Raw genomic sequence first — 26,511 nt, 5'->3', positions numbered from 1 at the left:
AGATGGTTAAGTGTCTGCCTTCGGCTCAGGTTATGATCCCAGGGTCCTGGGATCGAGTTCCGCATTGGGCTCCCTGCTCCTTGGGAGCCTGCTTCTCTCTCTCTCTCTCTTTCTCTCTGTCTCTTATGAATAAATAAATAAAAAATCTTTAAAAAAAAAAGAATATGTAGAAAATAAAAAGTGATGTTAAAATTGTTATAGTAATACTAGCTTTTTAAATTGCCCTTGTATTTATCTTTACTGAGATCTTTATTTCTTCAAACAACTTGTGTTACTCTCTGGTGTCCTTTCAACCTGCAAGACTCTCTTTAGCAAAGAATTTTTTTTCAGGGCAGCTGTACTGGTAATGAACCTCCCCACCCCCCCACCCACTTTTGTTTATCTGGGAATATCTTGATGCCTCCCTCACACTTGAGGAACAGTTTTGCCAGATACAGGATTCTTGGTTGACAGAGGGTTTTTTTTTTTCTTCTAGTGCTTTAAATATATTGGCCCACTGCCTTCTCACTTCCAGAATTTCTCATGAAAAACCTGTTGATAATCTTATTAAAGATCCCTTGTATATAGTGAGTCACTTTTTTCTTGCTGCGCTCAAAATTCTGTGTCTTTGTCTTTCAACAGTTTGATTACAGTGTGTCCCAGTGTGACTCTCTTTGAGTTCATTCTGCCATGAGTTTATTGAGCTTGGATGTTTGTATTCATGTGTTGTTGTTGTTGTTTGTTGTTATCATCAAATTTGGGAATGTTTTGGTCATTATTTCTTCAGATATTTTCTCTGCTCCTTGATCTCTCCTCTTCTGGGCCTCCCGTGATGTGTGTGTTGGTCTGCTTCATGGTGACCCAAGGTCCCTTATTGTCTGGTCATTTTCTTTAGTTCTTTTTCTCTCTTTTCTCAGACTTAATAATTTCCATTGTCCTTTCTTCAAGTTTGTTAATTCCTCTGCTTGCTCAAATCTGCCTCTGAATTGCTCTATTGAATTTTTCATTTCATTTATTGAACTTTTCTGCTCCAGAATTTCCTTTTGATTTTCTTCTAGGTTTTCTATCTTTTATAGATTTTTCTTTTATCTTTTATAATTTTCCCATTTTTTTCATTTTCTTTGTCCACCTTCTCTTTTAGTTCTTTGAACATCTTTAATACAGTTGTTTCAAAGTCTTTGTGTAGTAGAACTGGCACCAGCTTTTTTAAAGGCCGGCCCTTCCTTCCTCCCTCCCTCCCTCCCTTCCTCCCTTCCTCTTTTCCTTTGAATGGACCACACTTTACTGTTTCTTTGCATGCCTTTTGATTTCTTTGCTGAAAACTGGACGTTTGACTCTTATGATGCTGTAACTCTGGAAATCAGATTTTCCTCCCTTCCTAAGGTTTGCTGTTTTTTGTTTTTATTTTGTTGTTGTTGTTTTGGGATTTTTTTAATTGTTGTAGGTTATCTCTGTGCCAAGAAACAGTCTGCAATATAAACTTAAGGTCTTCCTCAGGTCTTTTTTTGGGGCATGCACAGTAACATTCTAATTTCCCTTGTATATATGGCTGCCTTTGAATGTCCTAAGTTTCAGCGTCTGGCTCTCAAAAGGGGAGAAAAAGAAAAATGAAATGGTGGGAGGAGATGCTGGCCCTTTAAATCCTCTGGAGTCCCTTCAGCCAGAGGGGGAGAGAGACTTGTATCAATTAGGGGCAGTTCAGTAATGGCCACTGCCTCTTTGTCTGCACCCCTGTGATCAGAAGCAGCAATTAGCAATCAGAGCACAGATCCCCTATATTTGGAGGATAGTTTTTGTTTGTTTGTCTGTTTTTGCCCCCCCCCCCCCCCGGCTTGTGCATTTTTTGCGCCAGCTGCTCCAGGAACACTTGCCCAACTAGTTGTTACAGGGCAGAGGGGTGGGAGATAGATAGCTGCTACTGTGCTAAGAGCTGAAATTGACTGAATTAACCACAGTGTACCATCCAGTACTTCCCCTGGAAGTCACAGGCCTTCAGTAGACCACTCTGGAATTCAAGAGAATTCCAAAATAGTTACATAACATAGATTCTGCCAGTGCAGTCACTGTCTGGGTGACAAATTTGTGGTGCTTCCTATTCTGCCATCTTCCCAGAATCCATCCTATTTGTTTTTACATACACTGTAACTTACATTGATCCCCTGAGTGATAGCATTGAACTTTTAATGCAGTGTGTCTCAAATTAGAATCCAAGATGTGTTCTCTGGAGGTTGTGAGTTCTTCATATGAAAAACACTTGTTTATAATTTAGTAGGGGAGAAGAAGAAAGACATTAAATAACGTAATGAAACTTTGATAAATTGTAAAAGGAGAATACAATGCACAGCATTAAAGTGTTTTCTAAACTCCTAATTTTGACCTGTTTTTAAATAACTGGATTTTAGAATTACTTTAAGGGTTTTTTTAAATGTAATATTGCTTTCTGTATAAGGATGCTGCAATGTGTTAGCACACGTGCTAATGTGAAACCCATTATTAATGAAATGGAATACTAAAAGTTGCATGGCAAAATTACGTTTCTTAAGTCTTGTTATTGATACTTGGTCAGATTCTTTAGGGGTTTGCTAGTTCCTCTTTTTTAGAATATCCCTGTCCCTTTACTAACCCCTACCCCCATCTCTAATTGTATTGTAGGATTTCATTATTGTCCTAGTTGAAACATAGGCAATGGTATATTAGATTATAGTATACTAATATATACTGATAATAGGTTAACAGTAGGTTTCTATGGTTTACAGTAAATTTTCCTTTGTATTTTACTGTATCCTCACATAGTCCTCTTGGGTAAAGGCATGTGTTGTTATCTCTTTATAGATGGAGTAAATGAGTTAAAATAACACTTGTGACTTACCTGTATAGTCAGAGTTACTAGATGGTAGAGTGAGATAGAGACAGCACTAGAACCAAGTCTTTTAATAAGTATCACTTGAAGCAAGGTGCAGGGGAAGGGGTTTCTTCATTTGAAATAACTTTCAAGTAGATTCTTCTCAAGTCTTGTTGTTGTTTAATTAACTCCTAAGTAAAGCTGATAATTTCATGTCACCTGTTCTGCTACCCACTGGCCGGGTTACAGATCCCAAGGTCTTAAACTAGCCAGATTTGCTATCATTTCTGATTTTAGCGCTCTTTACCTCAGCTATTTTAAAGTATGTGCTTTTGGGGCACCTGGGTGGCTCAGTCGTTAAGCATCTGCCTTCAGCTCAGGTCATGATCCCAGGGTATTGGGATCAAGCCCTGCCTCGGGCTCCCTGCTCAGTGGGAAGCCTGCTTCTCCCTCTCCCACTCCCCCTGCTTGTGTTCCCTCTCGTTCTCTGTGTCAAATAAATAAATAAACTTAAAAAAAAAATAAGGTATGTGCTTTCTGTGACCAAATTTTTCTGCATTTCTTCCTTTAGAAGTACCCTGTTCTTTAGCTCTGTTGCTAGGATATTGTGTCCTTCTGAATTGTGTATCGTACCCTCCCAACCCATTCAAATTGTCCTACCCATTTGTTTTCCATTCCTACCTCCTCCAAATTGGAGAGCTAGGGAGTATTACTATTTTGTTAGATACGATTTCTGTATTTTGTAACACAAGAATTTAGAAAATCTCAAGTTACTAAGTAAAAATATAGTTTATTCCAAGTTAAATGTTTTAATTCTATACCTGCTAACACAGTCTTAAATATTTTTATCTTTATTTTAGGCAGCTAAACTGGAGGCCGTTAGGTCATGCCGCTTGAGCTTCCTTTATATAGGCTCTTACTCAATTGAGACCATCTTTTTTGATCTTTCTTTCTAAAATAGCTAGGTTTTCTTATCCTGACATTACTTTTGGTTGAAATTCTTGCTTAATCCTCAATGTGAACACTCTTGTTTTTTGTCCAATTTCATGTTCTTTATTACCATCATTTCCCTTTAAGTATAATCATTCACTCATGTTAATTCTAAAGATACATCTAAAAATAACTTATTGTGCATATATTATTTTGTTCTTTAAGTCAAAGAACAAATTATTACAAATTATTTCACTAGTCTGTATTTTTTTATTCTGAACTGAACTTCAAAATTGAAATCAACTTTATAGTGTGAATGCTAATATCTTAATAGCAACTCTAACCTATAGTATTTACAACTGCCTTAGTTATTAACCTCCTACAAACTGAGCAGTTGACTCTATAATTTTTTTGCTTTACTTTTTATTAAAAAATGTTAATTGGAATAGCAGAATTATTAGTGTTTATAAACATACCTTCCTTATATGTAGAGGGAATAGTACAGTGAACTCTCACGTATACTCATCACTGAACTACAACAATCATAAACCCATGTGCTCTCTTATGATCGATAATCCCTCCTATTCCTGACCTCATTGTCATTATTTTATTTTGAAGTAAATTTAATACTTTATATCATTTTGTTTGTATATATTTCAATATCAAATAGACTTTTTATATGACTAGAATCAAAAGATAACTTCTGTACAATGATGATGATACAAAACAACTTTTTTCACTGTATGTTTGGTAATAAATGGGCAGAGGGAACCAAAAGGTTTTGTTGCCATAATTTTTGAAGAACGTAACTTCTTTTGTAACTTTAAGTACCCTTTTCTTTCTTGCCATCCTCTGTAATTGCTTAAACAAAATACAGTGAAGTTGTGCCGTTAATTTTTTCGATGAAGTATTACCAATTTTAGTGATCTCTATAGGTAATTGGATAATTTCAGATATTCATAAAATCTCAAATGTCTGTAAGTTGACGAGTTTATTTAAATAACAATCATACAGATAGTATTTGTATCATGTTGATTCATGAATTTAAATAAAAAATTTTTAAAAACAAATAGTATTTGTATTTATTAGGTTTGGTTTTTCACTAAATCATTTGAAGATAGATTATTACATTCAAAGGTAGGACCTGCATATAAAATAGTTAATGTCATGTTTATATATAATAAAGTATTCTCATTTTTAACCTGCTACTTGATGTAGCCTAAATGCATATTATATAATTATTTAACCATGCAGCTGTGTTGTCTTTATAAGCATTTTATCATATCATCCAGATCTAGTACTTTGCTAAAAATAGTGTAAAACATTTGAACCTTTTAGAAAAACCCATACACTTGGAAGAAAATGGCTGGCTATTTTGTGTATAATGTTTCTTTCATACAGTTTTTGTTTAATTCTTTAGTTAATTGGAATAGCAGAATTATTAATGTTTATAAACATACCTCCTAAAATTTGTTTAAAGGATAGTCGTTTTTTGGATTCTAAGAAAATGTCATTTGAAATGGTACTTTTATACTCTTAAATATGCAGGAGAAAGAATTTTGAAGGGGATTATGTCAGTTTTTTCTGGTATGTTTGTAATATGTTCTGATATGTTTTTCATTTCTTATTTATTGCATTTTACTCTTTAAATTACTCTTTAAATTTATTGCATTTTACTCTTTAAATTTCATCTACATAATAATTACTTTCCAGCTTAACCAGAAAACCAAGCTTCTTTCAGTCCATACTTAATCAGACATATGTTATTCTACTTGGGTTTTTTGTTGTTGTTTTCGTTTTAGTTTTTTGACTGTTGTTATTCTGTGAGTTGTCTAGAATAACAGGTGGAAAGCAAAATTGCAACTGAAAATAGAATTGTTTTCTGGGTGATAATAGATTGGAATCTTCATGGTATCCTTGGGAATAGAAAAGCTAATGATTTCTAAGCAACTTTGGAAGAGTTCTTATGCAAAGCATATTTGTGGATTTTTTAAGAAGGCTGGTAAACTTCTTTACAAATCTTAATTATGTCTGTTTTAGCAGAAATAATTTATTTCTCAAAAGCAAATTAAATTTAACTGTTTATACTTAATTCTTTTCATCTGGTGCGGGAAACTGGATTCATTGATTAACATATGGAAAGCTCATATAAAATAATTTAAGAAATCGCAAGTCTTTCATTTGCTTCTAACATTTGTGAATATTGATACGGAATGTATAAATTGTCCTGTTAAGCTAACACATTTACAATTCTTTTCTTAAAGGCAAATCCTCCTCCAGTACTGGTCAACACAGATAGCTTGGAAACGTCAACTTATGTAAGTTCAATTTCCTCCACACATTTAAGTAATTCTGCTTTTCCTGTTCAGTTTTTGATACATACACAAAGATCACAGCTTCATTTTCTTTAATACATTGTACTTATGATGTTCTTTCACTGATCTGTAATTGCTAAAGTACGTGAAGCAATACTGTCTCTTTTTGGTTATTTTTTTTCCCCCATATTTATGTAAAGCAGAAATGTTGAAATAGAAATTTATGGTTTATTTTTAAATTAAAATTATTAATTTTCACTAAAGGCTATCGCTGATCAGTGGTCACTTACACAGTGCTATATATTCAGTCATTTTAGAAATCTAGTTGAGTGACTAGATTTTTAGTACCCAGGTTTATATGTACTTTCAAATATTAAAATAGTTATAACTTAATACTAAATTGAGTAGTGCTTCTCTATAAACTTAACTTTGTTAAAAAGCCCTTAAAGATAAGCAGCCAGAACAGCAGAATCTAATCCAACATTTTTTACTCCAAAGGAAAATTTTTTTTTCAAATGATACATAATTTTATAGACTGTAAAAGTCCTTTTTCCCCCACTTTTGAAATGTAGTTGATTTCAGTGTGTATTTTAAAACATTGCCTAAACCAAGGTCATGAGGACCTTGAGGTTTTCTTCTAAGAGTTTTATAGTTTTAGCTCTTATACTTAGGTCTTTGATCCATTTTGAGTTCATTTTGTATGTTGTGGGAGGTAAGGGTCCAGCTTCATTCTTTTGCATGTGGGTACCAGTTGTCCTGTCCCATCACCATTTGTTGAAAAGACTATTCTTTCTACATTGAATGGTCTTGACATCTTGTAGGAAACCAGTTAGTTATAAATACATGGGTTGGAGCACCTGGGTGGTTCAGTCAGTTAAGCATCCAACTCTTGATTTTGGCTCAGGTCATGATCTCAAGGTCATTAAGATAGAGCCCTGTGTTTCCCTGGTTTTCCTTGTGGAGCATACTTAAGATTCTTTCTCTGTACCTCCCCTCTGACTGCTTGTATGCATACTCTCTCTGTTTCTCTAAAAAATAAAAATAAATACATGGGTTTATTCTGGATTCTTAATTCTCTACTAGTGATCTATATGTGTATCCAAATGCCAGTACCACATAGTATTAATTACTGTAACTTTGTAATATTTGAAATCAGAAAGTGTAAGTCCTGCAACTTATTAAGTTTGTTTTGGCTATTCTGGGTTCTTTGTGTTTCTATATGAATTTTAGGATCAGCTTGTCAATTTCTGCATGCAACAAAAAGACAGCTAGGATTTTGATAGGAATTGATTTGAATCTGTAGGTAAATATGGGCAGTATTTGCCATCTTATCAATATTATGTCTCTAATCCATGAACACAGGATGGCATTCCATTTGTTTACATCTCTAGTTGTTTTCATTTTCGGTGTACAAGTCTTAGACTTCTTTTGTTTAACATTTATTCCTGAGTATTTTATTCTTTTAATGCTGTTGTAAATGGAATTGTTTTCTTAATTTTATTTATGGATTTTTCATTGCTAGTGTATTAGAATATAATGGATTTTTAGGAATTCATTTAGAAATATAATAGATTTTGATCTTCTGTCCTGCAACCTTACAGAATTTATTTACTAATGTTTTGGTGTAGATTCCTTTAAATTTTGTAAATAAGATCATGCCATTTGCAAGTAGAGATAGTTTTACTTCTTCCTTTTGTAATCAGGATGGATGGATGGATGGATGGATGTATTTATTGCCTAATTGCCCTGGCTAGAACCTCCATTACAATGTTTAATAGAAGTGGCAAGAGCAAATATCCTTATCTTGTTCCTGATCTATGGTAAAAAGCTTTCAGTCTTTTACCATTAAGTGTGATGTATTATACTCAATTTTTAGTATTAATTGATACAATTTCATTGGCATTGGGGTTGATTCTGTCTCTGTGCATTCCTGCTCTTTTTTTAAATAGTGAAAAATATTAAGGGAAGGCAAAGTTAAAAACAAAAATTCTGAGTTCTTCTGGGTTCAGTAATAGATGGAAATGAAGTAATTTGTTGAAATAATTCTCATCTGTTTGTCTTTTTTTTTCCTTAAGACATCCTACAAATAGTGAAGGTTAGGAAAATTCATTCAATTTGACTTTGGTAGTTTTCTTACATACTAAAAATGTCTTCACTTTTTCCATATATAATATAATGGATAACTCCCAATATTTTTAAATCAACCTAAATGTTGCTATTCATTATTTAGTAAACTCTTAAAAGTAAATTCTTTTGACGTTAATACTTTTGTATTTAGTTATGTGAATTTTTCATTAGGAAGAATATTTTCTTCCTTCCAATACGTTTTTATTTTTAGATTCTTACCTGGTGGTGGTATATAGACTTGAAGTTTTTAATTGTCTGAGAGTATGCATTAATAGGAACTGTGAGCCACATGACTTGATAAAATCTTGACTTTCAATATTAATATATAGTTAGAAAGGAATTACTGAATTGAACCTAAACAACAGGAAATTAGTAAATTAGGCTTCTTTTTAAATATTCCTTTGGAGAAGCCTTACACTGATTATGTAATAGGATTCATCTGTCCTATTCAGATATATTGGTATAGGCTGATGAGAAAATAAAATCTTTGGGCCTGTAAGGGACTGAGGACATCTGTGTTATAAATTTTCCTCTGCCTCTTTATGGCATATATGTACCCATAATTAAAACAAATTGTATTAAAAAGAAAAAATTTATACAACTTAAAAATTAATAAGTGCTATTCCAGTATACTAGCAGCAACTAATTGTAAATAAGTCAATTAACTCTGGCAATAAAAATATGAAATACCTAGCAATCAGCTTAACAGGAAATTATAGAGTTTGTAATAAGAAAACTATAAAACTTTGCTGATGGCTTCAAAGAATACTTAAGTAAGCAGAGAACAGATCTTACTGCTGAGCGGGAAGATAATGTAGAGATCATCATTTTCCCCAGATGAATCTGTAAAGTTGGTATAGTATAAGAGTTATAGCCCCAGAAAAGAGAGCAAGTGTGTTTGGGGGTCAGGGAAGAAAGGGAGAAAGGAATGAGATAAAATGAAAGAGGAAGAATTTTAGAATTTAGTTTCTCTGTTGCACTAGTCACATTTCAAGTGCTCGGTAACTATATGTGGGTAGTAACTCCGGTATTGGACCCGACAGATTATAGAACATTTTATCATCACAGAAACTTCTGTTGAACAGTGTTGATGTATAGAAAGGTAAAAACTCAAGAATAGTCAAGTAAATTTTAAAATAAGAGTAATTGTGAGAGATTTCCCTACCAAATGATAAAACATAAAGCATCACCAAAAAAAAAAAAACAACAACAACAACCCATAAAGCATCATTAATTAAAGCAGCAGAGTTGTGGTCCCAACCTGGATAGATCAGTGGAATACAACTTAACCTAGACATATATTGTATAATCTGATTTTCTTTCCTGGTCAGGTTTCTTTTAGATTAGTTGCTCTTAGTTACAGCTTTGTAGGGTTTTTTCTCCATGAATGTTAGGATTTAAAATATTTAGGAATTTACCACCTATTCTTAAACGCCGTTATAATTTGTGCCTTTTACCCAGACTGCTGCCATAACTTCACCAGTTTACTTTTCTCCAGTTGCTCTTCTTCTGTTCCAAAGTACCATACCTTCTTTCCTGGAAAACCTATTAAACCTATTTGATGCTCTGAAACTTTCAAGAATATTTCTCATTGCTTAGTACAGCATTCCAGACCTTTCACAGTCAGGCCCCAGTCGACTTCTGGTTTCTGCTCCAGCTTTGATCCTCTACACAATCCCATTTTGTTGATAGGCCTGAATTCAAAACCTAGAAAATATTAGCAATGACTGTTCTCAGGAAGTATTCTAGATCTACTCTCATATTTTTAAAGAAGAAAAAATTATTTTGTCAATAATATATTCATTTTGCCTAAAGATCAATCTACTCTAGTTTTATTCTCGTTACATCTCCCCCATCCTGCTAATTGAGAGTAATAAACCTTATATAATAATATAAATAATATATTAGGCAAGCATTTTATTCCTATTGGAAGCCACATTTTGTAAAGATATAAAAAGAAAACTAAGCAAACCAACCATTTTGTAGTTTTGCTGGAAAACATACTGCTGTTGAAAATATTACACCACCATTGTTTTTTTCACTTTTAATGAAGTGATACCTACAGAGTAATTTGTAGTTTTGGTAATGTGCTCTTGGCATTTTGAAGCCCAGTTTGAATATGTTTAAAGTTGTTACCAAATTGTCTCTGTATATGAAATTATCAGACAGTTTTAAGTTATTGAGAGTTTAGGACTAAAGGCATTCAGAGTTCCTGTGGTCTTCTCACTTTTCACCTTTTTATGATCACTCTATGCTTCCTGGAATCCTCACCAGATCTCAGTGACTTAGCATTAAATTAAGCACCCAAACATACTTACCATATACTTACCTTTTGAGAAGGCTTGATGGTGAAAATCTCAAATTTCTAAAAACAGAAATTAAGGTCACAGTATAGAAATTTTACTTATTAACACGAAAAGGGCAATATAAGCACACTTATGTTGAATGTTTTCCAGAATAAAATTTCAGAGTATTTGGAAATAAATGAACAAAAATAGAGCCCAGTGTAGCAGTTTTGAGATTTGGCCAAAGCCATGTGCCGAGGAAAATTTATTAACTTTAATGGATGTTTTTAAAAATAGAAGAGTAATCAGCACAAATGAATTGTGTGTTCAGCTCAAGAAGTTAAAAAAAAAAAGTCTGAATAAAATAAAGAATTGAGGGGCGCCTGGGTGGCTCAGTCGTTAAGCGTCTGCCTTCAGCTCAGGTCATGATCCCAGGGTCCTGGGATCGAGCCCCGCATCGGACTCCCTGCTCGGCGGGAAGTCTGCTTCTCCCTCTCTCACTCCTCCTGCTTGTGTTCCCTCTCTCACTGTCTCTCTCTGACAAATAAATAAATAAAATCTTAAAAAAAAAAAAAAGACATTTCTTTAAAAAAAAAGAAAAAGAATTGATAAAAATAAAAGCAGAAAGTACTAGCATGGAATGATATATTAATCAGTATTGAAACTACTTTGATAAGGACTGAGACTTGTAGCAAGTCTGAGCAAGGAAAAATAAAGATGATACAGATAACCTTTAGAATAAGGAAAGTGGTATAGCTGCAGATATGGGTTTTATTTTTACTCATAAAAAAGGACTTCCAGTCAAGTTGGTAGGCTAGGTATATGTATAAACCTGCATTCTGGATGCATAGAAATCTGTTAGAAGGTGGGGGAGGGACAGTAAAATAACCCTAAACTGAGAAGGCACTTTGAGATGAGAAAACAAAGCCGGCCACTCCATACAGTTGACACAGTTCTATTCAGGGTAACTTACTGACCAGCAGAGAAGGGTGGATTCGGGTGGTTGACAGTCCATGGCAGCCACGTGGCTATTCTCCATAAAGTCTGGGCCTTAGTTCACAGATTATATAGAGTGAGGGAACTTGCAGAAGGACATTGTAGTGAGATTCAAGGGTTCACATGCACCTAATTAATTACTAAACTTTAATTGGATCTTGTGGTGCCATCTGTACATCAGGGAAGGGAAAGACTATATTACCTCTTAACAGATTTGTGGGAGGCCAAAGCAAGCCTCCCCACATCCCGGCGTTGGTGGGCATTTCTAAGATACGTCTTTTAATCTCCAAGGGGCATGGAACGTGCGGTGCCCAGAAGTCATCAAGCAAACATATGAACAAGATGAAGGGCCAAAGATGGAGTCAGTATTGTCAGCACTCCTATAAAATGAAAGATTAAAAAAATATATATTTATATATATATATGCATTCATAACATCTCAAAAACAAGAAGAAAAGCTATTTAGATGAGAAAGGGAGTTAAAGTAGCAGTTGGATTTGAATCCATTAGAGCCATGAGAACCCAGAAAGGTAGAAGAGATGGGTTTCAGAAGCCCTCAAGAAAAAACCCTTAGGCCCTAAACTGGACCTGAATTAGGGGTGCTTTCTTACAGTATTGTGAAGAAAGCAAAGTAGCTTACATAGATGTCATTATTCTGTTGTTTCATTATTCTATTGCTGTATAGCAAACCACCCTGAAACTTTAGTGGCTTAAAAAACATAACCTAGTTTAAAAATATTACTCCCTGACTTTTATGCTTATTTCAGATTTAAGGTTTAATAAAATTATATTGTTTCAAAAAAAACCAGTTCATTATTTCTCTTGATTTCCGGGTTAACTGGAAGGTTCTTCTGCTTCATATTGGCTGGGGCACTGGAAAAGGCTGGAAGATCCAAAATAGTCTCATTCATGTGACTGGCAGTTGATGATTGTTGCTAGTTAGGAGTGCAGCTGGGGCTCTTGGGCAAAGGCCTTATTAATTCTCCTTCATTTGAATTTTCCGATGGGCTGTTTGACCTTCCTCACATTATAGCTCCTAAGTTCTTTTTTTTTTTTTTTAAGATTTTATTTATTTATTTGAGAGTGAGAGAGCACAATCGGGGAGTGGCAGAGGGAGAGAGAGAGAAGCAGGCTTCCCACTGAACAGGGAGCTGGACGTGGGGCTCAATCCCAGGACTCTGGGATCATGACCTGAGCCGAAGGCAGATGCTTAACCAACAGAACCATCCAGACTCCCCTGTAGCTCCTAAGTTCTAAGAAAGTACCTTCTAAAACAAAGGCAAATATTACAAGGCATCACGTGACCTTCAGAAACCACACAGCATCATTTGTGCCACATTCTTTTTAAACAAAGCTCATCTAGGACCTGCCTAGATCCAAGGGAAGGAGAAATAGATGACATCTCTTGAGTATAGGATGGTTTAGTCATGTTGCAAAAAAACATTTAGGATGGAAGATGGGAGGCATCTAAAATACAGTTTATCACAATCCCTGTTTGACTTGATCAAGTATTTTGCACAGCCTCATATCATCAGAAATGTTAAAGCAATGGCATGAAAGTGAATTAATCTGACCCCAAGGATTATTCACCTTTCACCAGTGGCCCTCACTGTGGAAATTACCACTTCCAGAAGGGAGTAGGGAATAAATTGGAAAGAATAAGATAAAGTGCCTGGTCTATAAGATGTGAGCAAGAACATGAATAGGGAATCAGATTTGGACATGAAATATATAAGTGAAATTTGTGATGGAGCAATCACCTAAAGTAACAGATGCAGAGGTGGGAACTTGCAAGATATGTGAAGGAAAGAGCAAGTCATTCAAATTTAATGGTATGTAACACTCACGAAGAAGTGAATTAAATATATTAGGAATGAAGCTAAGTGATGGATTGGGGGCAGTTCATACAGAGCCTTGTATGAGAATCTCTCAAAATTTTGGAGCAAGTACATTGTTAGACATGGGCTCCAGAAAGATCCATCAGTGTAAAATGCATTAAGAGTTATTTGGGCAGCGGAGAATACTAGTCCAAGAGTTGTGTAGATTACATTGGCAGTAGTCCAGAGGAGATTAACAAAGGCTTGAATCAAGGTAATAGAGATGAGAATGAAGAGGAAATGGTTTTCAGAAAAACTGAAGTATTCAAATCAATAAGAATTGGCACCTGATTAGATGTGTGGATCAAGGCAGTGAAAAGAGTTGAAGTTCCATAATATTAAAAGCTGTATGGGGACGCCTGGGTGGGTTCAGTCGGTTAAGCATCTGCCTTCCACTCAGGTCATGATCCCAGGGTTCTATGATGGAGCCCCACATCGTCAGGCTTCTTGCTCAGGGTGGGGGGGTCTGCTTCTCCCTCTCCTTCTGACCCTCCCCACTGCTCATTTGCATGTGCTCACTTGCTCTCAAATGAATAAATAAAATTTTTTAAATAAAAGCTGTATTTGAAAGTCATAATATCATGAATGTCAACTCATTAATCACATTTGTACTCTTCTATTCCTTGAAAATTTTACCTAAAGTTATTAAAATGAAGCCAAATTATTTGATTACTATCGCATTTAACAGGTTTGCATTAATAAATCATACAAAAATTATGTCTTGACATTTCAGATTTTATATTCTAAATTTCTATGCTACTTCTTTTTTCCCCCATTAGGTTAATGGCACTGATGCAGATTATGAATATGAAGAAATCACACTTGAAAGGGTAAAAGCTTAATTATTTTAAGTTTTTATGCATAAATCTGTTGCTTAAAGAATAAATATACTGCTCTTTCATATAGAAATCAAGGGAAACGATCTTTCAAAAACAGAACCATGTAATATTAGTTTCTTTAAGTATACATACTATAAAACTAGCCATGGTATTTTTAGGACATGTTGCTTTTCTTTAATACCTTTTTTTTTAAATAAATTTTTATTTAAAATAGTTTTAGATTTACAGAAAAGTTATAACAAAAGTTTCCATTTATCCTGGTCTCAGTTTTGCCTATTGTTAACATCTTGTTTCAACTAATGAACCAATATTGACATATTATTAACTAAAGTCTATACTTTATTTGGATTTCCTTAGTTTTTATGTTTTTCTCTTTCAGAATCCTTTCCAGAATACCACATTACACTTGGTTATCACGTCTCCTTACGTTTCTCTAGTCTGTTTCTCAGATTTTTCTATTTTTGTTTTATTTTTATTTTTTATATAAAACATTGATTTAAAGTATTTAGTATGCTAGTAATATGCTTATTGTTAACAGTTTTTTTTTTTTTTAGCAAAATGATAACCATAGTTCTAGTGGACAAGATTCTATTGAAAATTTATGCACTCCCCCAGTCAGAAAATAATTTAAGGGTACGATTTAGATGTGTAAATTTTCATATGATATTTACCTCTTAAGAATATCTGCATTCAGGAGGCGCCTGGGTGGCTCAGTCGCTGGGCGTCTGCCTTCGACTCAGGTCATGATCCCAGGGTCCTGGGATCGAGCCCTGCATCAGGCTCCCTGTTCCACAGGAGGTCTGCTTCTCCCTCTCCCACTCCCCCTGCTTGTGTTCCTTCTCTTGCTGTGTCTCTCTCTGTCAAATAAATAAATAAAATCTTTAAAAAAAAAAAGAATATCTGCATTCAAATGATGATGTATTTCAGTAATGCCATGTTGTCTGACAAGCATTTTGAGAAATAAAGTGTTTCACAGAAGTAAATTTCCTAAGTAACTGAATGTCTGTTTAAGACTGAAATTCTAGGTAATTAGATTTGTTTATATGTGAAGCCAGAATGGACTCTGAGTGAAACTAGACCTGAGAGGGTCTTTTACATGTATACTAGATCTTTATTGCCCACTACCTGAATTTGGGTTACTATAATGTAGTACAGATATTTTAATATGGTATTTTTTTATTTAGGTTTTTTTTCCAGCTGTCTTGAGATACAATTGACATGTAATTCTAACTTTTTATCTTATTCATTCTTCATTCTTTCCCAGTGCCTTTTAAATTTATTTAGTTAGGACTGGACATTGTTTTTTCACTTTCTAAAAAACTTGAGTACCAGGAATTGGGGAGATGTTGTTAAAGGATGCAAACTTAGATGAATTAATTTCTGGAGATCTAATGGACAGCATAGTGATTATAGTCAACAAGACTATATTATGTACTTAAAAATTGCTAAGAGACTAGATCTTAAATGTTCTCACCACAGGAAGAAATGACAGTTATGTGACATGATAGAGATGTTAGCTAAAGCAATGGTTATAAACATATTGCAATATATAAATATGTCAGATCAACACATTGTGCATCTTAAATTTATACAGTTATATGTAAATTATATCTCAATTTTTTAAAAAGCAAAGAAAAAGAATGTGAGTACCTGAGTGACTTGGTAACATCACACAACCATTGATACTATTATTCGTATTCTAGTAACTCTTAAAGAGTTTAGACAAAAAAAATTATTAAAATAGAATTTTAGGACACATCATAGTAGAGGGAATATTTAAGCTATTTAATATTAACAGTTAAGTAATCAGTTCAGATGTATCTGCTTATTTGCATTGCCTGAAAGCCAGAGTCAGAACAGTTTTGCAAAAATAAACAATTTTTTAATACCATTGCTTAGAACAATTGTCTTTAAAGACTTTTTCGTAGCAGTAGAAACTTTTCTTCAAAGAAAATCTTATTCAGAAATATAGTATGTAAAAACTAGCATTGCTTTGGCAAAATTGACTTTGTTATCAAGAAAACTCACCAATTGACTTCTCAGGTTGGACTTTCAGTATTAAAAAATGCCTTTTGCTATTCAGATGTCTTGGTTAAAGATGTCAGGGATAGGGAAAAAAAACATATCAAGGATGATGACTTAACATACAATTTGGTCATTTTAAAGTCATCTGATGGCAAAGTTAGTAAAAGAAAAGTACCATCCCCTACCCCATTTTTAAAAAGCTGAAATAATGTTAGTTTTACCTACTCAGAAATAATTGCAGCGGGAAGATCACTTCACTTTTTTTCTCTTAGGATACATTTGCCTTACCAAACATGAGTGAGATACATTCTAAAAGAAAGAGACCTAATAGTGACACCCCTGCAGACGGGTGACTGATCCAAGGGCAAATTGCACATACTTTGAAAGAAAGAACTATAATAGACTATACTTCAAAAGTACTTAGTTAGTACCTACTCAGAAGTAATGCCTTTGAATTCTTCATAGAGAAAAAAGAGCTTTCCTTATATTTCTTAATTTAGAATCTTCATATCCCCTACATATACACCTTTATGTATGTTTTCCCTGAGTTAGTACATTTTCTAGGTTCTAAAACTGACAGGAACCTATCTATAAAGGTAATTCTTTCTCAGGCTCAGTTTTTTTTTCCTTTATCCCCAGGGGAATTCAGGGCTTGGTTTCAGCATTGCAGGAGGTACGGACAACCCACACATTGGAGATGACTCAAGTATTTTCATTACCAAAATTATTGCAGGGGGAGCAGCTGCCCAAGATGGAAGATTACGGTATGTTTTGCATTTTATGTTGTGATGCTGAATACACTTTGTATATTTTTCTTTAGGCAGATTGAACAAGGCATCTATACGAATAAACACTATCATAATAACCAACATAAGGTAGATGCTCAAATAAACGAATGAGATAATTGTGCACTAAGCATTGTTTCCCTCTTTTCATTTAGGAATTTAGTTTTATCTCATAACATGTTGAATAATAAATTTGATTGTGGGGCGCCTGGGTGGCTCAGTTGGTTGAGCGACTGCCTTCGGCTCAGGTCATGATCCTGGAGTCCTTGGATCGAGTCCTGCATCGGGCTCCCTGCTCGGCAGGGAGCCCGCTTCTCCCTCTTACCCTCCCCCCTCTCATGTGCTCTCTCTCTCTCTCTCTCTCATTCTCTCTGTCTCAAATAAATAAATAAAATCTTTAAAATAAATAAATAAATAAATAAATTTGATTGTGGTTTTAAATGAGCAAATTGGGGGCACCTGGGTGGCTTAGTCGTTAAGCGTCTGTCTTCGGCTCAGGTCATGATCCCAGGGTTCTGGGATCAAGCACTGCGTCAGGCTCCCTGCTTCTAAGGGAGGAGCCTGCTTCTCTCTCTTCAGCTCCCCCTGCTTGTGTTCCCTCTCTCGCTGTCTCTCTCTGTCAAATAAATAAATACAATCTTAAAAAAAAAAAAGAGCAAATTTATAGAAATCAGAGAATTCCCTTTGTATTTTTAAATATATTCACAAAATGTTTTTCATTTATTTCCTGGGTAGGAAACATGTATATAAACTTAGGATACAAGAGATGATATATATCTGAGTTTGTATTCCATACCACAAAAAGTAAAGATTATGCAAATTTTAAATAAATTAATATATTTTCTTAATTGAGTGAATGAAAGTAATATTGGTCTGTTTAAATTCAGTGTTCCATTGTAGAAGATACTTTAGCATACTTGGTTGTTTCCTTAGGCCATAGATTATGGCACTTTTCCTATTTCCTTGTTTGTTGGTTTTTATATATAAAGATATATATATATATATATAGTAACAGTCATAAGTGTTAGGACTAAGGATTTTTATATGGTCTGTTAAAAATAACATCTGTTTTTAAGGCTGTTGTTGGTACCTTCTGAAGCTTTTCAGTTTTTTCTCACTTGATATGACGGGTGATAGATTAATGAAATCAGTTGGATATAAAATTAATAATTTGATCATTCATGTAAATGCAGACATTTACTTCCCGATTCTGTTACCGGTCTTTTATTTGTGCTTATGTGAAAATTAATGTCTCCCATCTGTTTCACTGAAGAACATACCTTTAATACTTACTCTAATATATCACTGTCTTCGCATACAGAGTTTCTTTCCTCTTAAGAAAGCTATTATCAGGGGCGCCTGAGTAGCTCAGTTGGTTAAGCGTCTGCCTTCGGCTCAGGTCATGATCCCGGGGTCCTGGGATCGAGTCCCGCATCGGGCTCCTTGCTCCGCGGGAAGCCTGCTTCTCCCTCTCCCACTCCCCCTGCTTGTGTTCCCTCTCTGACTGTGTCTCTCTCTGTCAAAAAAATAAATAAAATCTTTAAAAAAAAAAAAAAAAAGAAAGCTGTTATCAGGATCAGTTTTAATATTTTAATTGTCTTTTGTTCTCCTTCCCTGCCCAATTTCAGATGATTTTTTCCCCCCCTAATGGAATGTTATGCAATTTAAAGTGAGACCAGAACTAAGGGGGAAAAGTTAGGACTAGAACAAATCAAACTTTAAAAAAATATATTACTGTGTCAAATTAAAATAAATTATATGAGAAACCTTTTAATTAAATGTAATGTAATCTTTAGCTTCATATAAATGTCAAGAAATAACTTTATTTTTTTTAATTTATCTAGTTTGAAAAAGCAAGTCAAAAAATTATTTTTAGATATATCAGTGATTATCTCAGTTTTGCCACCACTGTCTCTGTGACCTTAAACTAATTATTTAGTCTGAACCTCCATTTTCTTTTCTTTGAGTCACAGCTCTGTCAGTCATTATCTGGGTGACTTTAGGAAAATTATTTAAACTTTGTGCCTTAATTTCTCCATTTGTGAAATAGGAATATAAATATATAACTACCCTTCAGGTTGTTGTAAGGGTTAAAACACTAAAAGAAGTACCTGGCAGGTGGTTATTGCTAAATAAATACTAAAATGCTGAATAAATAAAGCATAAAGTACCTTAACGCTTACACATAATAAGCATACAAGAACCGTACAAATTATAGCTGTCATTCTTATTTAATATTTTTGTGTGATAATCTGTTATTTGCACTGTTTTTTTTGCTGGCCCTCGGAAAATATTTGTATTTATTTATATCAGTATTTGATACTGTGGCATTTAACATGAAGTTTCTTCATATATATTTTCTCTAGTAAATAATTCTCTTTACCTTAAAAATGAAAATGACAAAAAAATTATCAAAGTGAAAATTAGATATTTTAATATTTAATTTTTATTTTTAATATTTTGGATTTTTTCTCAGGGTCAATGACTGTATATTGCGAGTAAATGAAGTAGATGTTCGTGATGTGACACATAGCAAAGCAGTTGAAGCATTGAAAGAAGCAGGGTCTATCGTACGCTTGTACGTAAAAAGACGGAAACCGGTATCAGAAAAAATAATGGAAATAAAGCTCATTAAAGGTCCTAAAGGTATGGGGTGCCTGGGTGGCTCAGTCAGTTAAGCGTCTGCCTTCAGCTCAGGTCATGATCCCGAGTCTGGGATTGAGCCCTGCATAGGGCTCCCTGCTCAGCAGGGAGTCTGCTTCTCCCTCTGCCCTTCACTCTGCTCATGCGCTCTCTCTCTCAAATAAATAAATAAAAACTTTAAAAAAAAGGTCCTAAAGGTATGAAATAATCAAACTAAGACAGATTATTAAGAAATTACTGAAATAAATGTAACTATCAATTTATTTGTTACACACATTCTAAGATTAATGGTACTGGTAATCTACAGAATGTGTGTGAATTTTTGGAATTTCTCTATTATTTCTGCTGATTTTTGTCTTCGGGAGAATTCTACTTAAACACTTGTAAGTCATGTATAGTGTGGCTATTAACTTGTAGTTAATCAATCTACAAAATACATTTAAATGCAGATGCACAGGCTAAGTTAAAATAAGAAAATATTTGTGTGTGTCATTAGCAGTTATATCTGCAGTGAGGACAGTTCATATTTGATTTCTGAATTTTGAAAACATTGATGGGATTGAAGATAAATGGAAATATTGATTCTAATTTGTAGCTTCGTGGAAGAAGTAGTATTCCAACAAATGAAACAAGGAATAGAGAGCTACAAATTTGTCTGGTTTTAAAGCTATGGGATTTATGAATTGCAGAAATTCTTTATTTAAAAAATTCATAGCGTGGGTGGGTGCAGTCAATTAAGCATCCAACTCTTGGTTTCAGCTCAGGTCCTGATCTCAGGGTTGTGTGATCCTGCCTGTGCTGGGCTCTGGGCTCAGGGCAGAGTCGACTTAAAACTCTCACTCTCCCTCTGACCCTCCCCACCTCCCCCACCCTGTCCCCCTACAATCAAGCTCACTCTCTCTAAAATAAATCTTTAAAAAAAATAAAAGTAATTCATAGAATATTGGAAAAAGAATAAAATTATCCACATATCTGAAGCCTATTAGTTCTGCCCACCACCAAAAATTTTATTATTTTTCTCAATTGTTTTAATCTTGTGAAGGCATTAGAACTGTTAGAAGCACAATCATGATGGCAGCAAAAGTGAAACATAGTTTTATAATGCCTCTTTGAAACACACAAATGCATTTACAAAAAGACTTTTAAGAAGTAACCTAAGGGGGGGAGGAAGGAACTTATTTGTAACTACAGGAACATGTGTCTATATAGAATTGTCCACTGGCTACAAAACAAATACATAAGACTTAAAAAGTAGGCAGATAGGGGCACCTGGGTGGCTCAGTCATTTGAGCATCCAGCTCTTGATCTCAACTCAGATCTTGATCTCAGGGTTGTGAGTTTGAGCCCCCTTTAAAAAAAAAAAAAGAAAAGAAAAAGGCAAATAGATTCTTTTGTGTTTTAAAACATGAGTGTGAATAGACTGTCACCTTCTAGTTTTCAACCATTTCTTTGGATTTAAATTCACGTTAAATGATGAAATTTCAAAACTAGTGTTTTCTAAACAGGTCTTGGGTTCAGCATTGCTGGAGGTGTTGGAAATCAACATATTCCTGGGGATAATAGCATCTATGTAACCAAAATAATTGAAGGAGGTGCAGCACATAAAGATGGTAAACTTCAGATTGGAGATAAACTTTTAGCAGTGAGTATCAGAAATCTGTTATTTTAAAAATCATTTTGATGTCTTCTTTTTTTTTTAAACTGGAATTTCTACTTGCCAGAAATGTTTAAGTGAATACTAATCATGCTTTAATCAAAACCTGAAAAACTATTCTTGCTATTATCTTATTAGCCCTTTCCCCCCTCCCCCCACCACTAGCTTTCCTCTTTTTTTTTTCTTTTTTGTTGAAGGGTTAGGGAGTTGGATGCACAGAATTGTTTAAACAGTGTCATCCTTCATGTGACTTTTTTTTTCCTTTTTTTTTAACTTAATTATAGTATAATGAAAATTGCTAAAGTCTGCCCAACCCCAAACTAGAATATCAAGAATTTGTGGTTTTTATTCATTTGCTTTTTAAAAATTGTTTAATCCCATACATATGCCTAAATATTTTGTTTAATACTAATTCTGAAAATTTTTTTAAAGGCTGTTGTGCTGAATGTAGTCTTTTAATACTTTTTTTAAATCGATATTGGTTTACTGAGATTTATCCATATTGTTGCCTAGAGCTAAAATATATTCATTTCACCTCTACATAATATTCTGTTCTGGAACTATACTGCAGTTTATTTGTCCAGTCTTCATCAATAACTGTACGAGTCTGTGTTCCTTGGAAAAATAACCTGAAGAAAAGCTACCATGCTAAGGTTTTGTTGGGAGGCATAATCTCAGAAAATTAGAGTGAGTGAAAATGAAATGAGAGGCAGAGAATAAGGGAAAGTCATTAGAAGCTATTATGTTTCTGAGCTGGCCATAATTTCATAAGAAAATGTCTCTGATTGCGTGTCATATAGGACAGTCTTCCAGGCAGGTGATGTAACACTATTAAACTTTAGATCCAGCCATCCAGGGAAAAGAAAGGATTTATCTCCCTGTCTCTTCTTTGGTAGAGTCTACCCCATGGGGCTAACTGTCCCAAATTTCTGGACTGTTACTCAGCTCCTCTGGGCAAATGCTAGGGAAGCCAGCTCCCATACTCCATGGCATAGTACTTCCTCTGAACTCAGAAGTGGTGGAAAGAACCAGAGCCTCAATGATCTAGACAGATCAGACACAGGCTTTTGACATGTTACAGCTCTCACTCTATGGAACAACATGCCTAAGCACAGCCCTTACCCTAGAAGAGAGTGAAAGAGCTGATGATGGCAGGAGACAAGGTGAGAGAAGCAGTAGCCAGGATTCTCCAGTAGCACACAGCCAAAGCCTAGTGGGCAGGTAGGCTCAAGCAAATCTGAAAAGGCACATAAACTAGGTCTAATATAATGGGGAGTTGGGTTGTTTCCTTTTTTTTTTTTTTTTTTTTTGGTAGTACGAATAATTCTGCTAGGGAGAGCTGCTGTGTGTTTTGGTGAACATGTACATACAAGAGTTTCACTTAACTGTTTATCCTAAGCAATGGTCATGGAATGTCCTCTTAGTAACATTATAGCAAAAACATTATGTTTTCCAAACCGGTTATAAAAATGTACACTCCTGTCAGCAATATATAAATGATTTCTTTGTTGTACATGCTGTCCAGTACTGCTGATTGCTGCAGCAAGGAGATACACTGATTGTTTTCAGGTTAATCATGGGAAAGAGGAAAGAGCTGACTTTGAACTGCTTTTCTCCATGTGCATGTGCGCGCGCGCGCACACACACACACACCAGTTGAAAACAGCCTTCTTTCTCCACTGAGTTTCTCATTTGTACTTTTTAATTTCTTAGATACCATGTTTTCTTTTATAGTTTTTCCAGAATCAGTTTCAGTGGTTGGGAAGCCAGCAATGTATGCTGATTGACATTTAGTAAGGCTTTGGTTGTCATAATCCCACTGAAATTATCGAATTCTTAGTTCTCATTTTAATTGACAATCAGGCATTCGACAGGGTTTCCTCCTTCAGACACTTTTTCCATTTTGCTTAACAGTTACCACCCTCTTTCTTGGTATTCCTCTTATCTCACTAGTCTTTCCTTCTCATTCTCCCTTTTGGTGCATCTTCTCCCTAACCTCTAAACATTGAAGTGAGACAGGACTTGGTCCTTGTACACTTTTTCTTCTTTTTGATAGGTGGTCAAATAACTTACTGTCTCATTGCACATGATAGGCATAAGTATTGTTTTCTGACTTCAATTTTATTTTTACACACATACACATATATTTTGTGCTCAGCTAGAATATAAAAATTTTTAACAGTGGTTCTTGGCAAAACAGTTGAAAAGCCCTAGGAGATTTCATCTAGTTTGCTTTCATATATCTCAAGAGTCAGGTTAAATTTAATATATCTAAAAATGAACTTCTGAGTTTCATCCTACACCCCACCCACCACCCTCAAATCCTGTTCCTTGCACAATCTTCACATCTCATGAAATGGGAACTTTATCCTTCTATTTGCCCAGGTCTAAAACTTCAGGATCATTCTCCTTCCTACTCCTTATTGAATCCCTTAGCAAATCTTGTCAGCTCTTTTATCTGTTATCTAACGCTGCTTAAGAAAACACAAAAATTAGTGGCTAAAACAACAACAATAATTATTTACACTTCTGTAATTTGGGTAGGGTTCAGCCAGGACAGTCTGTCTCTGTTCTGCATAATGTCACCTGGTAGCTGAGCTACGGCCAGGAAATCGACTTCCAAGTTCAGTCATATGTGGTAGACAAGTTGGGTTGGCTGTCAAGTGAGAACTCAGCTGGAACTGTTAGCCAGTGGTCTCCCCACATGGCTACATTAGGCTTCTCACAGGATGGTGAGAAGAGGGACATACCAAAAGACAGGCTCCAGTGTGTGGCATTTATCAGTCCTTTCTTTGCATCACAGTTACTAATGTCTCATTGGCTAAAGCTAGTTACATAGCCGAACAAGGTTCACTGTAGGAAGGGATATGAATACCAAGATGCATGGCTCACTGCAGGCCACCAAAGGAACAGTATGCCACAGCTGTATATTTCAAAATGCAGGCAGTCCTTAGGTAGACTGATCAAGAAAAAAAGGCTGAAATTTCTAAAAGTAGGAATAAAAGGGGACATAAGGAAATACTTTTATTTATGAACAATTATATGCCAACATATTAGATAATTTAGATGAAATGGACAAATGTCTAGAAAGCCACCACTACCACTTTTATTGAGACTGCATTGAAGAGTCTAGCCAGAAAAATAAAAAGACATTCAGATTGGGAAGGAAAAAGTAAAAATTAGTAGATTACATCTACAAATACAGTTTTACTTGTATATAGAAAATCCTAAGGAGCCTACTGATAGAACTAGTAAGTTTAGCAAGGTCAGTTCTGTTTCTATAACAGGAGATAGATGAATGACTAATAACTGAAAAAAGTCTCGACTGTTAATTAAACAGTGAAAGTAAAAACTTAATGTACAAATTGAAACACACTTTTTTATAAATTGTTACTGTTCAGTGTTGGCAAAAGCCTGAGTAGATGGGTATGATACACTCATTTTCTATGGTAGTGAGTATAAGTTTATTAGAAGTCATTTATTTAGAACAGTTTTAAATACCTGTTAATATTGGAATGGCTTAATATATTATGATATAACCACACAATGGTATACTGTGCAACAGTTTTTTAATTCTGTGTGTCCCAACATGGAAAGATCTCTTAGATACCTTATATTAAAAATCCAGTTGTAGAATAAAAACTTTAATATAGTCTCATTTTCTTAAAAAAAAATCTAAAATATACCTACATATATTCATAAATACCTTAGAGTAGAAGAAGGAATAGGCTTGGGGATTGGGAGGAATAGGGACTGGAATTAAGATTGGCTATTTCAGGGGCACCTGGGTGGCTCAGTTGGTTAAGCAACTGCCTTTCGGCTCAGGTCATGATCCTGGAGTCCTGGGATTGAGTCCTGCATCGGGCTCCCTGCTCAGTGGGGAGTCTGCTTCTCCCTCTTACCCTCCCCCCTCTCATGTGCTCTCTCTCTCTCATTCTCGCTCTCTCAAATAAATAAAATCTTTAAAAAAAAAAAAGGATTGGCTATTTCATTAACACACATAACTTCCTGTTGTGATAGTAAAAATGGGTATTTTCTTTTCACATACTTTTATATTCCTTAAATCACTCCTGCTTTTTCCCTGTGTTTTGGTATAATAGTTTATGAGCAAAAAGGAGAAAGCTAGTGAAAATGTCCTAAAACAAATGTCTTTCGGGATTTTCTCTTAGGTGAATAGTGTGTGTTTGGAAGAAGTTACTCATGAAGAAGCAGTAACTGCCTTAAAGAACACGTCTGATTTTGTTTATTTGAAAGTGGCAAAACCCACAAGTATGTACATGAATGATGGCTATATACCACCTGATATCACCAGCTGTAAGTCTGTTTGCTTAAATCTCTCATATTTCCCTATTTTTAAATATTTTAAAGGAACTATGTTAAGCATTTTAACTTAATAGTTTTTAAAAGTCAAATTTAAATCAGAATCTTGATAGTAAGAAGGGTGTGTCCTTTTTCAAAGTTTTATATAGGTAACAGTCACCAAAGGTATTTGAGAGTAATGCACATTCTTGTTTTGTTCTAGTAGTTTTGGAATGTAGTGCAGAAATTTACTTTAACAAGCAATTCTTTTAAAACCATGGTAATTTTGAGGTTTCTGGTGCTGCTAGCTCATGGACTACACTTTAAGAAATACTAATATTAAATATTTCTAAAACTTGGGCTTTTCTATGCTCTGTTATGTGAGCACAGATATTATTTTAGTACAAACTCCTAGTGTATTACCTAACTGTATTTGTATACAGTACAATTGTATTGCCTAGAAATAAACTGTTAATGAAAAGTACTAATGTAATTTTAAGTTTCCTGTTTGATTTTCAGTTTCTTTTTTAATGTACAAGCTGGGATAAGATTTAAATAATGTACTTGTGTTTGTTGGAAAATGGAAGTTTTATTTCTTTGGTGCATTGAGTTGATATTAGAAGCACCCATGTGTACCAGAGACCTTAAATGTACTCTCTGTAGTCTGCTTTTCCAAGTCTTCCTCCTTTAAATTGTAGAATTTTAGAAATATTTGTGGTTTTATAAATCGCATGATTCCAGTTTTAAAACTGTCAAAGTTCATTACTGTCATTAATCATTATAAGTTAAATATAAATTATATTTTGAAATGAATATACTGTCTTCCAGTGATACATCTTCATTATCTAATCATTGATTTATTAATTACTCAAGTAAAACTGAACTTTTTAAAATAGTATTCAGGGGGCGCCTGGG

The 26,511-nt window shown here is 34.6% G+C and overlaps 1 protein-coding gene across 11 annotated transcripts in view; it reads left to right on the top strand.

Moving 5' to 3' along the window:
- Window positions 1–26,511, top strand: part of DLG1 (discs large MAGUK scaffold protein 1) — a 250,368-nt gene that overhangs the window by 137,969 nt on the left and 85,888 nt on the right. For 10 of the 11 annotated variants that reach the window (XM_045903112.3, XM_045903111.3, XM_045903117.3 and 7 more), the window contains 6 exons: window positions 6,016–6,069; window positions 14,131–14,181; window positions 16,855–16,979; window positions 19,477–19,646; window positions 21,149–21,285; window positions 25,467–25,611. In XM_045903112.3, the coding sequence (XP_045759068.1) occupies window positions 6,016–6,069; window positions 14,131–14,181; window positions 16,855–16,979; window positions 19,477–19,646; window positions 21,149–21,285; window positions 25,467–25,611 (682 nt within the window). Of the gene's footprint in view, window positions 1–6,015; window positions 6,070–14,130; window positions 14,182–16,854; window positions 16,980–19,476; window positions 19,647–19,833; window positions 19,841–21,148; window positions 21,286–25,466; window positions 25,612–26,511 lie in introns of those variants that run through there. The other variant, XM_054504263.1, reaches the window with a different exon arrangement.

Source organism: Mirounga angustirostris, unplaced genomic scaffold (assembly GCF_029215605.1).
Source record: "Mirounga angustirostris isolate CCGP_5_RB_7025 unplaced genomic scaffold, mMirAng1.0.hap1 SCAF_1, whole genome shotgun sequence".
Classification (NCBI taxonomy): domain Eukaryota; kingdom Metazoa; phylum Chordata; class Mammalia; order Carnivora; family Phocidae; genus Mirounga; species Mirounga angustirostris.
This window is presented reverse-complemented; position numbering and strand designations above follow the sequence as displayed.